This window comes from Cyprinodon tularosa, unplaced genomic scaffold (genome assembly GCF_016077235.1).
Source record: "Cyprinodon tularosa strain WSP-4 unplaced genomic scaffold, ASM1607723v1 ctg228, whole genome shotgun sequence".
Classification (NCBI taxonomy): Eukaryota; Metazoa; Chordata; class Actinopteri; order Cyprinodontiformes; family Cyprinodontidae; genus Cyprinodon; species Cyprinodon tularosa.
The window spans coordinates 1,398,778-1,414,517 of record NW_024038851.1 but is presented as its reverse complement, the minus strand read 5'-3'; the positions used below and the strand labels follow the sequence as shown (position 1 = coordinate 1,414,517).

The 15,740-nt window shown below is 44.6% G+C and overlaps 1 protein-coding gene across 1 annotated transcript in view; it reads left to right on the top strand.

Moving 5' to 3' along the window:
* The first annotated feature begins 9,613 nt into the window (after positions 1–9,613).
* LOC119784487 overlaps positions 9,614–15,740 on the top strand; it is a 71,077-nt gene continuing 64,950 nt past the window's right edge. Inside the window, exons 1-2 of the mRNA XM_038286544.1 lie at positions 9,614–9,781; positions 9,868–9,936. Of these exons, the coding sequence (XP_038142472.1) occupies positions 9,686–9,781; positions 9,868–9,936 (165 nt within the window). The 5' untranslated portion in view covers positions 9,614–9,685. The remainder of the gene's footprint in view (positions 9,782–9,867; positions 9,937–15,740) is intronic.

Genomic DNA, 15,740 nt, shown 5'->3' with positions numbered 1-15,740 from the left:
ATATATATATATATATATATATATATATATATATATATATATATATACTTCTTATTTTAGTTTTTGGTTTTCTTAACATATATTCACAATTTTTGTTTTACTAATTTTCCTTTTTTATCATCAATTACACAAGGATAATATCCTTTTGCTGTCATACTGCAGGTCTGGTGTCTGTCTCTCTCCCTTCTCTGCAGGGCGTGATGGGCAGGTGCGGCTCATCTCTGTTAATTTAGGGGGCTACTTAAGGAGTTGGGACCAGGAAGAGGGAGTCAGTTATTTCTCGCTACCAGCGTGGTATATGACCAAAGAGCTTACTTCAAGATTCCCATTTAAGACAGATCTAATTCTGTGTCTCTGTCTTTTCCTAGCTACCAACCAAAGCCAGTCTGCTGCAGCCCTCCTCCAGGAGCCCACCTGCCTGTCCACCCTCCTACACACCATCACCAGAAGGGTAGAGTCTCAGTTTGCTCCTGGACCCAGGACACCATCCCTCCAAGCTCAAAACAACCTCAAGCCCCGTGAGTTCAGCATCCTTCACCTTCCCACCTCCTTTGATCAGTTGTTCACGTCACCCAATCTTTTCCCTACGCAGAACCTAGGAAGATCCTGCCAGACTCCACTTTCTGTGCTTTGTTTAATAAAGCTTTCCTTAACCAAACTAACTGTCTCCGTGGTTGCCCTGATTCAGAGTCTTTCTTCTCTCATTATGACATTTAAAATCAAAAGGGTCGAACTGTGTTAGGAAAATTTAGATTTCTCTTGTCTCATATATTTAGTTATGCTATTTATCCAGTGAAAAATGTTTTTACTCAGTTTGCTGAGGTGTTTGACAAAACATACTTATTCCCATGACAACCCAAATTGTTTCTCATGGTTTTTTAAAGTGTGTTTAATTTTATTTGACTCTGACACAAACCTCACAGTGTTTTCACCCAGTATGAGTAAGGTAGACAAACTCTGTCTATTCAGAATGGGGCTGAATACTGTGCCATAAACATATGCAAACATGAAAATAAAGCGCTGACTGAGTGAAATTCATCGATGTTTATTTAACTAGGGTGAATAGTAGAATACTTTTCCCTATTACACCTAGTAGCCGACATCAGCTCTCTTTCTGGGAAAAAACCCAATTTCTTCTTCTACGCTGCTCTTGCTTGCTCCTTCGAGGACAAAGGGAAATTATGACATCCTAGGACTAGACTCAGTGCAGGAGGTGGGGAACAAAGGGATCCTAACTAAATTAACATGTCTGTTGGATAATGTCTCCAACCCCATGCATGAATCTGGTGCTGAACTGGAGAGCTCCCTTAGTGAAACAGAAGTAACGCCATCAGCTGGCAGTACCACAGAACTATGAGATGGCAACAATTGAGGCAGCTTGATCACGCTGGGAGTGAACGCTGGCACGACTTGGTGCCGCTGCTCGCCAATATTTTTGTATTTGTTGCTCGCTGCCTTCGCTCACCGGTAACTTTTAAATTTTTTTTTAACTTTTTAACGGACAGTCCAATTGTTTTACTGGGAAAACGACCATGATTCGTCAGCAGTACAGGATTGTGTGAGTCCCAACTAGCCTACTACCGGTAGTTCACCTGTCCTGCCCCGTTTTCAGCCTCACCTGGCTTTTTTAATAATGTGGACCGGCAGGACATACACCCTGCTTGTCTGTGTCTGGATATTCCTACTGCCCGTTCACCTGCAAGTGGCGGGTTTGCTGCAGTAGTCAGCCGCTGACTGCTCCGGTTCCGCTGTCACTCCCTTGGACCTGCGACCGAGGCACTCCACCTTCATCCGGAGATCACCTTCCAGCCACGTCGGAGATACATCCACCGAGGGTCCCCATCGGATTGTCCACCGCAACGGTTCAACAGCAATAAAATCCATCTGGTCCAGCTCCCGATGGTGGATTCGTTGCCCTACATGCTACACCAGCCGGGCTGTCGACCACAGTGTGTTAGCCCGCCTAGCCTAGTCGGCTAACACCACCACCAGCTGCGACAACAACGCACTCAACTTTGCTCTGCTCAACATCTGTTCACTGACAAACAAGGGACATCTCAATCAGGATCTCATCACTGACCGTAAACTGGACTTTCTCTGTTTAACCGAGACCTGGCAACGGCCCCAACATTACTCTCAGCTCAACGATTTCACTCCTAGTGAGTTTGTTTACATTTCTCAACCCCGTGGTTCCGGTTGCGGAGGAGGTCTCGTGATAATTCATCGCGAGAATTGGAAAGTCTCGCCGGTATCAGCTCCAGTTTCAGGCATATTTGAATCCACAGTCTGCAAGCTATCTGGTCCAACTCCAACCATCATTGCTGCTGTCTACCGCCCCCCAAAACCGAAAAGTGCCTTTTTAACCGAGTTTGCTGATTTTCTCACCCACCTATCCTCTCTCACCAAACTTAATTCTGCTGGGTGATTTCAATATCCACATGGACAATACCAATTTGCCTCTCACCAAAGACTTTACTTCCTGCCTAGAGAGTTTTGGATGTCAGCAATACACCACACAGTACAAATCACAGTACTACTCCAACTTAATCACTGCCAATCAACATAGCTCTAAGTCACTTTTCTCTATACTTAACAATACTATCAAACCTCAGGACCCTTTTCCCCTGCACCTTTACACAACCTCCTTCTGCATCATGTCATACTTCACAGAAAAAATCAAGAACATTCACCAGAACCTTGGATCAACGGCTCATCTCAGCAACTCAGCAGATCTCCCCCTTACACATTTATTCTCCTCCTTCCGTCCTCCCACTGTCTCGGAAATCACAGAGCTCATCTGGAAATCCAAATCATCCACCTGTCAACTGGACCCCCTCCCAACACAACTTGTCAAAACCTGCCATCCCTCTCTGGCTCCCCTCATCTCTGCTATCATCCACTCCTCCCTCACCACTGGAACTGTCCCTACACCTCTCAAACTGCTGCCATCACCCTGATTGTAAAAAAAACCTGGTGCCGACCCCACCAACCTCAACAACCTCTGTCCTTTCTCCAATTTACCCTTCATTTCCAAAATTCTTGAAGAAATAGTTGCCTCCCAGCTCCATTCTCACCTATCTGCCAACAGCCTGTACGAAGAATTTCAGTCTGGTTTCCGGCCACTCCATAGCACTGAAACAGCACTCATCAAAATCACCAATGACCTCCTCATGGCATCTGATTCTGAACTACTCACCATCCTCATCCTCCTCGACCTGAGTGCAGCCTTCGACACCATCTGTCACACCACCCTCCTCAGTAGGCTTTCTTCCATTGGCATCACTAGCACTCCGTTGGACTGGTTTATTTCCTATTTTTCTGACCGCACTCAGTTTATTTAACTGAAGACCCTCAAATCCACCCCCTCCCCCATCAACTCAGGTGTGCCCCAGGGCTCTGTTCTAGGGCCCCTGCTCTTCATCATATACCTCCTTCCCCTTGGCAATATCTTCCGCAAATTTAACATCCACTTCCATTGCTATGCCGATGACACCCAGCTCCACCTCACCACGCAACCATCGTCCTCTCTTCCGCCCGCCTCCCTCACAAATTGCATCTGTGAATTAAAAGCCTGGTTCACCAACAACTTCCTTCAATTAAACAGTAGTAAAACCGAGGTTCTCCTCATTGGCACCAAATCAACTCTTTCCAAAACCGACAGTTTTCAAGTTGCTATTGATAGTTCCTCCATCTCCCCCTCCCCCCAGGTTAAGAGTCTGGGTGTCATCCTTGATAGCACACTATCTTTCCAATCCCATATAAATAACATTACCCTGCCTATTTCCACTTAAGAAACATCTACCGCCTCCGTCCCTCCCTTACCCCACATACTACTGCCATACTTGTGCACAGCCTTGTCACCTCCCGACTAGATTACTGCAACTCCCTCTTCTTTGGACTTCCTCAGAAATCACTCCACAAACTACAACTGGTCCAGAACTCAGCTGCTTGCATCATAACAAGAATTCCCTCTATCCACCACATCTCTCCGGTCCTCCGACAGCTCCACTGGCTCCCCGTACAGTTCTGCATTCACTATAAAATTATCATGGTGACATTCAAGGCACTTCACCGCCTTGCCCCCCCATATCTGTCAGACCTCCTGCATGTTCCCACCCCCTCCCATGCTCTTAGATCCTTATCTGCTTTGCACCTGTTTGTCCCTTCCGCCCGTCTCACCACCATGGGGAGCAGAGCATTCAGCTGCATAAAAACCTGGATGACTCTTTACTTTCTGCTTCTGAATGCAGACAAAACAGAAGTTATAGTCTTTGGACCACAGTCTTTGAAAAAGAAGCTGATTAGCCAGTCACTTCATTTGGATGGGATTAAACTGATTTCAGATAATAAAGTAAAAAATCTTGGTGTTGTTTTTGATCAGGACCTGTCATTTAAATCCCATATCAAAGAGGTTTCTAGAATTTCCTTCTTTCATCTGAGGAACATTGCAAAAATTAGAAATCTCCTGTCCAGGGGTGATGCTGAGAAACTAGTCCATGCATTTGTTACTTCAAGGCTGGACTATTGTAATTCTTTACTATCAGGAAGTCCACAAGCTGTAGTTAAAAGCCTTCAGCTGATCCAAAATGCTGCAGCCAGAGTTCTGATGAAAATTAAAAAGAGAGATCATATCTCTCCTATCCTGGCTTCTCTTCATTGGCTTCCAGTTAAATCCAGAATAAAATTTAAAATCCTCCTTCTCACATATAAAGCCGTAAATGGCCAAGCTCGATCTTATATCAGAGAGCTGATTGTTCCTCATGTCCCTAACAGAGCACTTCGCTCTCAATCTGTCGGTTTACTAGTGGTTCCTAAAATTTATAAAAATAGAATGGGAGGCAGATCTTTTAGTTATCAGGCTCCTCTCCTGTAGAACGAACTACCAGTTTTAGTCCGTGAGGCAGACACCCTGTCTACTTTTAAGGCCAGGCTTAAAACTTTCCTTTTTGATAAAGCTTATAGTTAGGGTGGCTCGGGTTATCCTGAGCTATCTCTATAGTTATGCTGCTATAGGCTTAGACTTCTGGAGGACATAGGGACCCCCATTTCATCATTCTGCTTCATTCTCTCTCTATCTCCTATTCTGCAGAATCTGATAGTTCAATCTCTAACGTTCTGCTCTCTCTGCTTTTCCTCAGAGTAGCTTTGCCTCATCTGTTCCTGTTTGGCTGTGACGGCATCCTGGAAAGAAACATCAGCTGTGCTGCTTCCATCAACACCCTTGTTTATAGATGCTGGAGATCGGCCTGTTTTCCAGTGTGGTCCTGTTCCTCTGACCGTGACTGAGTGGATGTGCTCTCTTCGTCCTCTGGCATGGGAGCTGGCTCGGAGCTTGTCTGCCTGGCTGTGTGTTTCCTGGACGTGGCCGCCTTTACAGCTGCTTTTTGTGTCTCTGCTTCTGTCTCCTTGAACCCCAGTCGGCCTCGGCAGATGGCCGCTCACACTGAGCCTGGTTCTCCTGGAGGTTTCTTCCTGTTAAAAGGGAGTTTTTCCTCTCCACTGTCGCTACAAGCATGCTTAGTGTGAGGGATTGTATTTGAGTCAATGAGTCAATGCAATCAACTGGTTTCCTTAGATAGAAAACTTTGTATCAATTTGACTGTATGATCTGGTTGAACTGTAAAGTGCCTTGAGATGACATGTGTTGTGAATTTGATGCTATATAAATAAACTGAATTGAATTGAAATTGTCATGTTCAAGCCAGTCTGAGATGATTCCAGCTTTATGACATGGCACATTATCCTGCTGAAAGTAGCCATCAGAAGTTGGGTACATTGTGGTCATAAAGGGATGGACATGGTCAGCAACAATACTCAGGTAGGCTGTGGCATTGCAACGATGCTCAATTGGTACCAAGGGGCCCAAAGAGTGCCAAGAAAATATTCCCCACACCATGACACCACCACCACCAGCCTGAACCGTTGATACAAGGCAGGATGGATCCATGCTTTCATGTTGTAGACGCAAAATTCTGACGCTACCATCCGAATGTCGCAGCAGAAATCGAGACTCATCAGACCAGGGAACGTTTTTCCAATCTTCTATTGTCCAATTTCAATGAGCTTGTGCAAATTGTAGCCTCAGTTTCCTGTTCTTAGCTGAAAGGAGTGGCACCCGGTGTGGTCTTCTGCTGCTGTAGCCCATCTGCCTCAAATTTCGACGTACTGTACATTCAGAGATGCTCTTCTGCCCACCTTGGTTGTAACGGGTGGTTATTTGAGTCAATGTTGCCCTTCTATCAGCTCGAACCAGTCTGGCCCTTCTCCTCTGACCTCTGGCATCAATAAGGCATTTCCACCCACAGAACTGCCGCTCACTGGATGTTTTTACCATTCTCTGTAAACCCTAGAGATGGTTGTGCGTGAAAATCCCAGTAGATCAGCAGTTTCTGAAATACTCAGACCAGCCCTTCTGGCACCAACAATCATGCCATGTTCAAAGTCACTCAAATCACCTTTCCTCCCCATACTGATGCTTGGTTTGAACTGCAGGAGATTGTCTTGACCATGTCTGCATGCCTAAATCCACTGATTTGCCGCCATGTGATTGGCTGCTTAGAAATTAAGCGTTAACGAGCAGTTGGACAGGTGTACCTAATAAAGTGGTCGGTGAGTGTATGTATATATACATATATATATATATATATATATGTGCACATTAGCTGGTGCTTTTCTGACTCTCCTTCCACTGCCTGTTTTCCTGTTTCTTCCATGTGCACTTGGAAATGTAAAAACAGATGGAGTGGACTTAAACACTGCATTAATTCAGCTTCACTCCTATTGGCAGAGGTCTGTAGCTGCTAGTGGCTGCCTGGCTGCGGAAGAGATAACTAGCAATGACTAACTTCCATCATGTTCTTGCTTAGAAGAATGATGGATTGGGCCACATAGTAGAAAATTTGGCAGCAGGTGGGGCATTTGATCAATCCCTTTGCTGTATTATGCTGACTGTCTAGCTCAGGAAATGTATCAGTATGCAGGAGCACAGAGTTTTGCACTGAGTTTCGGTTTGTTTTCAAATTACTGTGGACAATATAATCTATTTTTTTTTTTTTTTTTTTTTACAATGTCCTGTCTGGCAAAGTGGCAATAAGAATAATTGTCTTGATGCCAAAAACAGCCCAACAGATTTTACTTTCACAAGTGTAGCAGTATGGCAATTGCCATACTGCTACACTTGTTTCATGCATATAAATTGCTTTATTATAATTATGCAGGGAGTTTTACAGTTTATATGGACACTGCAATGTAAATAGAGCAGAAAAACAGAGGAAGAAAAGGAAGGAAGAAAAAATAAAGAGAAAAGATGAAAGAAAGAAGAGATAGAAAGGAGATAATAACAAAACATTTTCAGTCTGCTTCATCACCTGTAAAGAGATGAAAAAAGAACAGCACAACCGAAACACATGGTAAGAGACATACAGTAAAGCAACACCTTGAAACTATCATCTGACTACTCTGTGTTACTTGAAGATATGAATGTGGGGTTTCTGTATGGAAGTGAATCTCTGAGTACCTGGAGCCAAGCACCTGTAATTGTTTGTGAGGGTGCACATGTGCATGTAAAGTTTATCCATAGAGAAAAATGCTCAATAGTGGTTGTGGAGAGCTGAAGAGGCAGAACCCACAAAGCACTGAGTCCAGCGCCGGGAGACCCAAAGCCCAAGGGCCCAAAGGGACCCCAAGAGCGAAGGCACCAAGGAGGGGCCAGCCCCGGAAATCAGACCCCCACCAAGGGAGGAGGAGAGACAGCACCGAAGAAGCCCCCCAGCCACCGCCATGCCGGCGCCCTGGGGAGCTGCGGGGACGAGTCCGCGGGCTCCGCCAGCAGCCGGCCTCCCCGAAGTAGGGCTGGTCACCGAACACCGCCCCCCCCCACGGCACCGACCAAAATGCCCCGGCCCCACAGAGCACCGAAACACGCCCCGGCACCAAGCCCCGGCGACCGGCCGCAACACCCAACGCGACTGCGCCACCCAGGAAAAACACACAGGCGGCCACGCCCACAGCCAGGGCCGACGCGCAAGAAGAGCAGACTGCAGCAGCCCGTGGGCAGCGCACAGCCACAGCGGAGCTAACACCGCCCCCCCCGTCCACACCAGCCCCCAACGCGCGCCGGTCGGAGCCACTCCAACCCCCACCAGCCACGATCAGCGGCAACAAAGCAGTTCCACCATGCCTCCAAGTGGGAAAACTCATTCAGCGCAGCCAGCCCATCCACACCAGCCCCCCAACACCACCCTCGCCGGAGCCGCCCAGACCCCCACACACCAGCTGCGAGCTGCCAGCAGGACCTCCGTCCAACGGGCCCACCCGCCCCCAAGAAAACAGACATGCCAATCCACCCAAAGAAAAAAAAAAAAAAAACGGCAAGCAAAAAGGCCCTCACAATGCGACAGTGGAAACCAGACACCGACCCACCCGCAACCGTTCCCCCCCACTGAAAAAAAAAAAAAAGTCCCCTATGCAAGAGGAGAAATGCAAATGGAAAAACCAGAGCACATAACAAAACCCAAGACCTGCACCTCACCATGCCGTGCAGCTCTCCTCCTCCCCGAACTGATACCACAAAACCGGCATCGGAAAAAGCATCGCCCAGGAACCGGCATCGAAGCGAAGGCACCGGCACAGAAAATCCCAGAACAACCACCCCAAAGTGAATCCAGTCCCGGGCCCCAGGGATCCGAGGCCCCAGGGGCGCCAGACCCCCAGACAGGAGCCCCAGCAAGGCCCCGGCCGGCCGGGTGCCCGCAGAGAGGCCGCCAGGAATGAGCCAGCAGCCACCCGGGCATCCGCCCACAGACCCGAGCTCCACCAGTGCACCGGCGAGCCCCGACACCAGCCAGCGGAGGGAGAGCAGGACAGGGGACAATATAATCTAAACACCATACAAATCATTTTACATTTATCATACAATGAGGAAGAAGGTCTTTAAAAAACGACCATGATGCCTTTTGTGATTGCTTTTACATGAAACTGTAATTATTTCATTTATAACCCACATAAATATTCCAAGGGCACTATTGGAGCGGATAGGGCCACATAATAGTAAACTTGGCAGCAGGCGGGGTTAGTCAGATCCATTTGCTGTTTTATGCTGATTGTCTAGCTCAGAAATTATATACCAGTGTGCAGGAGCACAGAGTTTTGCACTGGGTTTCGGTTTGTTTCCAAAATAAAAGCATGTGTTGTAGGCAAAATATTGTCCGCATTTAATCAGACAAAACATATATTAAGAAACTAGCAGTTAATATCGTCCCTAAAATATGTTAAAAAATATGGACAAAATAATTTAAACACTATACTAATCATTTTAAAATGTATCATACAATGAGGAAGAAGGTCTTTAAAAAACTACCATGATGTATTGTGTGATGTGTTTTGTCACTGCTTTTACATTAATGTGCAATTATTTCATTTATAACATACATAAATATTCCAGAGGCACTATTATAGCAGTTGGGTCCCTTATTGGTGGTTGTTCCCTACTGCTGTCAGTTGGAAACAGTTGTCACCTATGATATTACTTCAAACAGAAAGTGAAAGCATTACTGATTTCCGCGTTAAGTAAAGCTGTCAAACCTGTTCAAACTAGATAAGCTGTGCACAGCAACAGGAGTAGGGCATTTGAAGTGCCACTTCAACTGAGCAAATGGTTTGAAACTTTTTTCATAAAAGGAAAATAATGGTTGAGATAGAAACACGGATCGGGCACATTTGGGAGGTGTTTTTTGCTCTTCAAATTGTTGCCAGACCTTTGGCCGAGTATCGGTCAGCTATGGTATGTTATGAGATACATTTTCACTTGAAAATTTTGCAAAACAAATCCAATTAACAAGTAAAACTTCTAAACTTCTACTGATTTAGAACAACATGGTTGGAAACTATGATTTGATTCCCCCTTCAGCATACGAACAGCCGGAAATGGACGGTAAGGTAAGTAACATTTTGCTAGAAATCTTTGCAATGAGATATCAGATCTTTGTTTCTTATAACAGTTACTTTCCAAATGTCTTTCTATCCTCTCTGCATTTAGGCAAGAAAAGTTGCTCTTTTAAGATTTAGTTTAAATATTTTTCTGGTTGTCTCAGCAGTCATCTAGCAGTCTTCTATGTGATTGAAGATAATGAACAACTGCTTTGCCTGTTTAATGTGTATATTATGTAAAACCACAGTTTAATTTAAACAGCATTGATGTTTAATATGTGCATAGCTTTTTTAGAACGAGCCTCATGAACATCTGGTATGTCTTTCATGATTTATTTGTACATAAAAGGAACTGAGAGAACAGTTCTTATGTTGTCTGTTCCCTTTATTTCTGCTGCATCGATTTTTATGGGAGACAGTCCTCTGATAGATGGGAATTCACGCAGCTCCATGTGTTCACAATAACATTTCTCAAATTATTCTTTTAGGTGTATCGGTGTTGATGAGTTTAGCCAAAAAATGCATAAAATCTACAAACCCCTTTTTTCAACACTATAGCTAGACATGATCAGCTAAACATGATTAGGCTATCACCAAAGCAATGTAGCTAATGCAATGTAGCAAATGTCTGTCACATCGCTCTATCTTTATTTAAAAAACGTCATAGAGTTGGAAAGCAAATAAAAAATTTAAACCATCTGAGAGAAATTATTTACCAGGCTGGGTAAAAAGGTCTGTATGAGAGCAAAAAGGAGAGTAAAGTTTTCCTCAGCTTCATTAATACCTGTAGCTTTGGAAGCAGAGTCTGTGAATGTACTCTTTGGTTGTCAAATCCACTATAGGACTTCAGAGTTGATAGACAAAGAGTTATTTTTTCCATTTTAACACTGAATTTTAACTACTACCATGTGACAACTCAGAGTTATATCTGTATGGTATAACTCTATTACTAGGTAAATTAACACAGTCTTTGTTTAAAGTCTGCTAACACTATATTATTGAACACTTTTCAATTTGTCATGCAGAGTGTCCCAGATGCTGCAGCCCCAGGGAACAAGCAAGAGCTAGCTCAGGCAAACAGAACAGGAACAGGCAGAATGAGAGGTCAAGGAGTCCGAAGCCAGGTCATGCAAACAGATCAGAAGAGTAACAGGCATTCTCAGAGGTTCAGGAGTCTGAAGACAGGTCAGGCAAACAGAACAGGGACAGGCAAGCTCAGTGGTTGAGAAGCAGGTCAGGATCAGGTAATCAGAAACACTAAAACACTAAGGAACGCTAAAAACACTCTCACCACAGGCTAGAGAGAAATAATTTGGTCCTGATGACTGGGAGCAAGCAACTTAAATGGAGGCAGGAGCAGGAGGGATCAGATGAGGAGTAATGACAAACCAGGCCGAATTGGAAAGGCTAAATAAGTAATTAAGCCACTTGCCAGTGCCAAGTTCATGACAACTACAGGTTAAAATATTGATGTCTTTATAATAATTAAGGATTGCAAATATAACATCTTTGCAAACACTACATACTACTAGAAAATAGAAACTAGGTAGATCAAATACACAATTTGGAAAGAAGAAAGAAGGGGTGGGGGTCTAACAGTCCATTCAAGAGTTTCTTTGGAAAAGCCCAAGTTAAGCAAGATGTATCAATGCTTTCAGTAGGTATATGTTAATAACAATGAATGCAGTCAACATTGTTGTTTCATTTACGCTACAATGGGTAATGTCATAATTCACAAATGTAACATGATGAGCATCCTATGAGGCTTTGCGAAAAGAGCTCTTTTGACAGTGCGAGCCGTAATTCGTTGACTGAGGCGCAGAATCCTCACAACAGGAGTGGTACTTGCAGCAACAGGGTAGTTTATTTAACCAAGGGTGAGAAATCACTTTTCTCATCCACTTCACAGCTGGAATGAATCGCAATGATACACTGTAATCGGAAATTCTGAATTGCAGGAGAAGAAGGCAGTCAGCAAACCGACTTCTATGGAATTCACGTGAAGATGTTTCTCCCTTTCAGGCTGGGAGCCCCAGAGAAAAGAAGGCATTTAGGTTCAGTGTGTCAATTTTAAAGCTGTATGACAGAGGTCTGGCTTGCCTGCATCACAGTTTTCCAGCAGCTGACTCGTATCACAGGCATGACGTCTGGGGGTTTGTTGTGCTTACATCGTCCCGGTTTGAGCTTTTTGCATCTCTCTAGAAGGAGCACACAGCACCATATTCATGGGATCTGCCTGCATCTGCCTTAAAAGGCCTTGAATTTTAATTTGGCTATCAGCTATTTTCCTTGAAGAGACATGATCCCAGTCACAAGGGGGTCAGACTGTAATCATGTGCTCCAGCAGTGTTTGTACGACAACAATAATAAATAAAACAAATTCAATAAATATCTTTATTGAGGTTGTTCCATAATTATACTTAATTTACTGTAAAGCTCTGTTCTATTATTCTGATTCTGAGTATTGGTTTGTTTTTTAAATTAAAGGTACCTGTTCTTTACATTTTATTTATGTCCTCTGCATCTTTTGTTTGCATTTTAAGAATTACCTAAATAGATTTATGTTCCTTTAGACAGGCAATTTATACACATAATTTATTTTCATTTTACATTTTACTGGTTCATTTAGTTTACATATAATTTTTATATTCCTCTCCCCTGTTTTTTTCTTAAACATAAATACTGTATGTTCTGTTGAAGAAACATCATAAAATGGCAGAATAAATCTAGCTTCCAGCTAAACCCGACAACAAAAATATTTGATTGCATATTTTGGTACTTGCAGTTTTTTACCACAAATACTAAAAATTCTTTATATTCACTTCCAGCCGCTATAAACAGCAGCGGGAAATCCCCCGCAGGCTAGCCGCTAAAGAGATTTTCACTGGGGATTCGCTGCTGGCTAGTGGTATGCTGTAGGTCTGGCGCTCCAAACAAGAAATGCATATTTTAGTGGGATCATAATCCTGATGAACAGACTGCACAGATTATGTTTTGGGGTCTATTTTCTCACTTAAAAACGTGCTAAAACTATGTTTCTAAATCATCAAACTAAATAAAGCCAAGCTGCTCTCTAGCTTGTAGTTACCGCACAGTGCATCAAGAGAATCGAAAAATTCAAAGCATCTTGACCAGCAATAGGGGGTTTTCAGGTGACGTCACGCTCACGTGACTACCGTACTCAGCGCGTCCGCCATATTGGGTGGCAGCCTTAGGCAGTATTGACAGTGAAAAATGGTGAAAACGTGTGTAATTGTTGGTTGCACGGCCCGTGGAGGTGGAGATCAACGCTCTTTCTATCGCATACCAGCCGTAATCGTGAATCAATGTGAAAAAACAAAACAGCTATCTGAACAACGGCGTCACCTGTGGCTGACACGGATATCCAGGTCCGATTTGGACAGTGTTAAGCTGGAATACGCCAGAGTCTGCAGTGCTCACTTTGTCACAGGTAATTAACTGTCAAGCATTTAAAACATGTAAGAATATATTAATAATAGGGCTTGGGCGTCATGACGTATTACTTTCCGTGGCCGCAATGTTGACTGCCTCCGCCGCCGCTACTCAGACTACTGCCTATGACTACCGCGTACTGGACTCCCTCTCTCAGCCGTGTTTTAATTTGATTAATTTCACCTTAACTTGATTTCAACCAGCGGGAAAAGGCTCAAATATGTGAGAAACCCGGAGGGTTTAGGGAGGTTTGGCAGTTAATGTTACTAACCAAACCTTTGAAACACATAGCAGCTAGTTAAAAGTACATTACATGCCTGAGTGGTTGTTAGCACTAACGGTTAGCACTGTTTGCTGGCTTTATGAGCTACAGCTCCTGAACCCATCCATTCGTAAACTGCACATGAGACTCCAAGGACTTGTAGCTTTGGAACTGTTCGCGCACCGCCGGCCGTTAGCCACCTAGCATAGCGAGCCCTGCGTCGGATTGTTTACATTTTTGCCATCTTATTAAAACTCACCTGTCCACGTATGTGTTGGGAGCTGGAGAAAATCCCATCTTTCTCCAGCAGAGTCCGCCGTGGATCCTCTGAGGGAGCCTCCTGCACAGGTGCAGCTCATCAAGATCATCAGAGGATCCACTACATAAGCTGTCTTCAGACCTTGCCTCAACGCCGCAGTGTTGTTCCAGTTGGTCAGCGCTAAAGCCTTGATCTCAGTGATTATCTCCATGACTCTAATCCCTAGTTGGATTCTAACTTCTGTTTCTGTGCCTCTAGGAAACTCGTGCTTCCTCCGTGAAAGCTCTGGAAGAGCTAACCTGCCGAGCCGACCCTCAGAGCCAAACCCTGAAGATCCTCAGACAACCTCCAAGCAGCTCTGGGCTAGAGCTGGGAAACCAATGCCAAGGTCTGCTCAAACTAGACGTGAGACGCTGAAGCAGCTAACGGACTCTGCTACTAAATCCTTCTCCAGAACCAACAGTGACTCTCCCAAAGAGAACCTCAAGAACCCTCAAGGTACTATCTGTGCTTCATTGGAAACCAAACCCCGTCAACAGTCTTTAACTGTGCTGTCTCTCACGCAGACTCCGGTGAAACCAGAATCCAGGCCCGAACCAGCCTTCAGCATATTCAGTGTGATTGTGCAAATAAACTTGTTAAACTTTTCATCCTGTGTCCGTCAGTGGTGTTCTGCATCTTTGGGTCTCCATTAAAGAACCGATCATGACAGTATGATGGCGATTTCCTTCATGTACATCACTTCGACATCTCGTACCCAACCAGATGTGAACTGGTTGTGAGCCTCTAGACCCTTGTACGCTCTCATTTCCTCAAGAGTGTGCAGAGGGTTTTCACTGAACACCAGGTAATGAACTATGTCACCGTGCTGTACATTTGGCCAATCATCTGGATTAGTGCTAAACAAGGCACCGTGGAGGGCATAGGGGTCCATATGGTCGATCACGGAACATTTCCTCAGATATGTTCCATGATCTGGTGGCTCTAGCGTGCTGGCGTACTTATCCATTCGCGACATGATATATATGATATACGATAATATGCCACCCAAGATGGCGGATCGGGAAGCTGGCCAGTGACGTCACTGAAAACCCCCTATTGACCCAGCACCCAAATTTTGGCTTATCAGCATTTTTGAAGCCAAGGTTCCATTTGATGTGAATGCCTTTTTAGACTTTTAAATCTTTGCTACTTTCCTTGTAAAACAAGTATCTACTTCCTCAAATGTATTGTTTGTAAGGGAATATGTGTCAGGACTCCTGTCTGTGTGCTTGTGTTCTGTGTTTGTCTCCCTTCCTCCACCAGGAGGCGCCTGGTTCTGGTCCGCCTCCCCACACACCTGCTGATGGTTTCCTTGTTAACGGAATGTTCTTAAGCTGCTGACTGCCACTACCTCGACGCCAGAGTGTTTGCCAGTTTTGGATACTCTAGCCAAGCTGAGTTTTGCTGAGTCAAACTGAGTTCTTGTCAACCTGAGTTTTAACATTGTTTGTCTTTTGCCTCTCGGCAGGAAGTCATCCTGCAAACTGGAATTTTCTAACTTTCCCTCCCTGGAAGGATCAAATGAGCTTCAAACTGAGCTGGGGTTCAAACAGGAGGTTTGGATCCACTTTCCCCAAGAGATCGTTTGAGCTTCACACTGAGAAAGGGATTAATCTCCATTACGACCTGTTCAAGTAACGTAGGAAATCTGAGTGGCAGTCAGTTTCTCCATTCACCTACAAACAACCGCATTCTGGGTAAACCCTGTTCCGCTCTCCACCGAATCAGACAAACACTGAAACTACAGCATACAGACTGGAGTCAAAGATTCAACAACTTCTCGGGAAACGTGAGTCA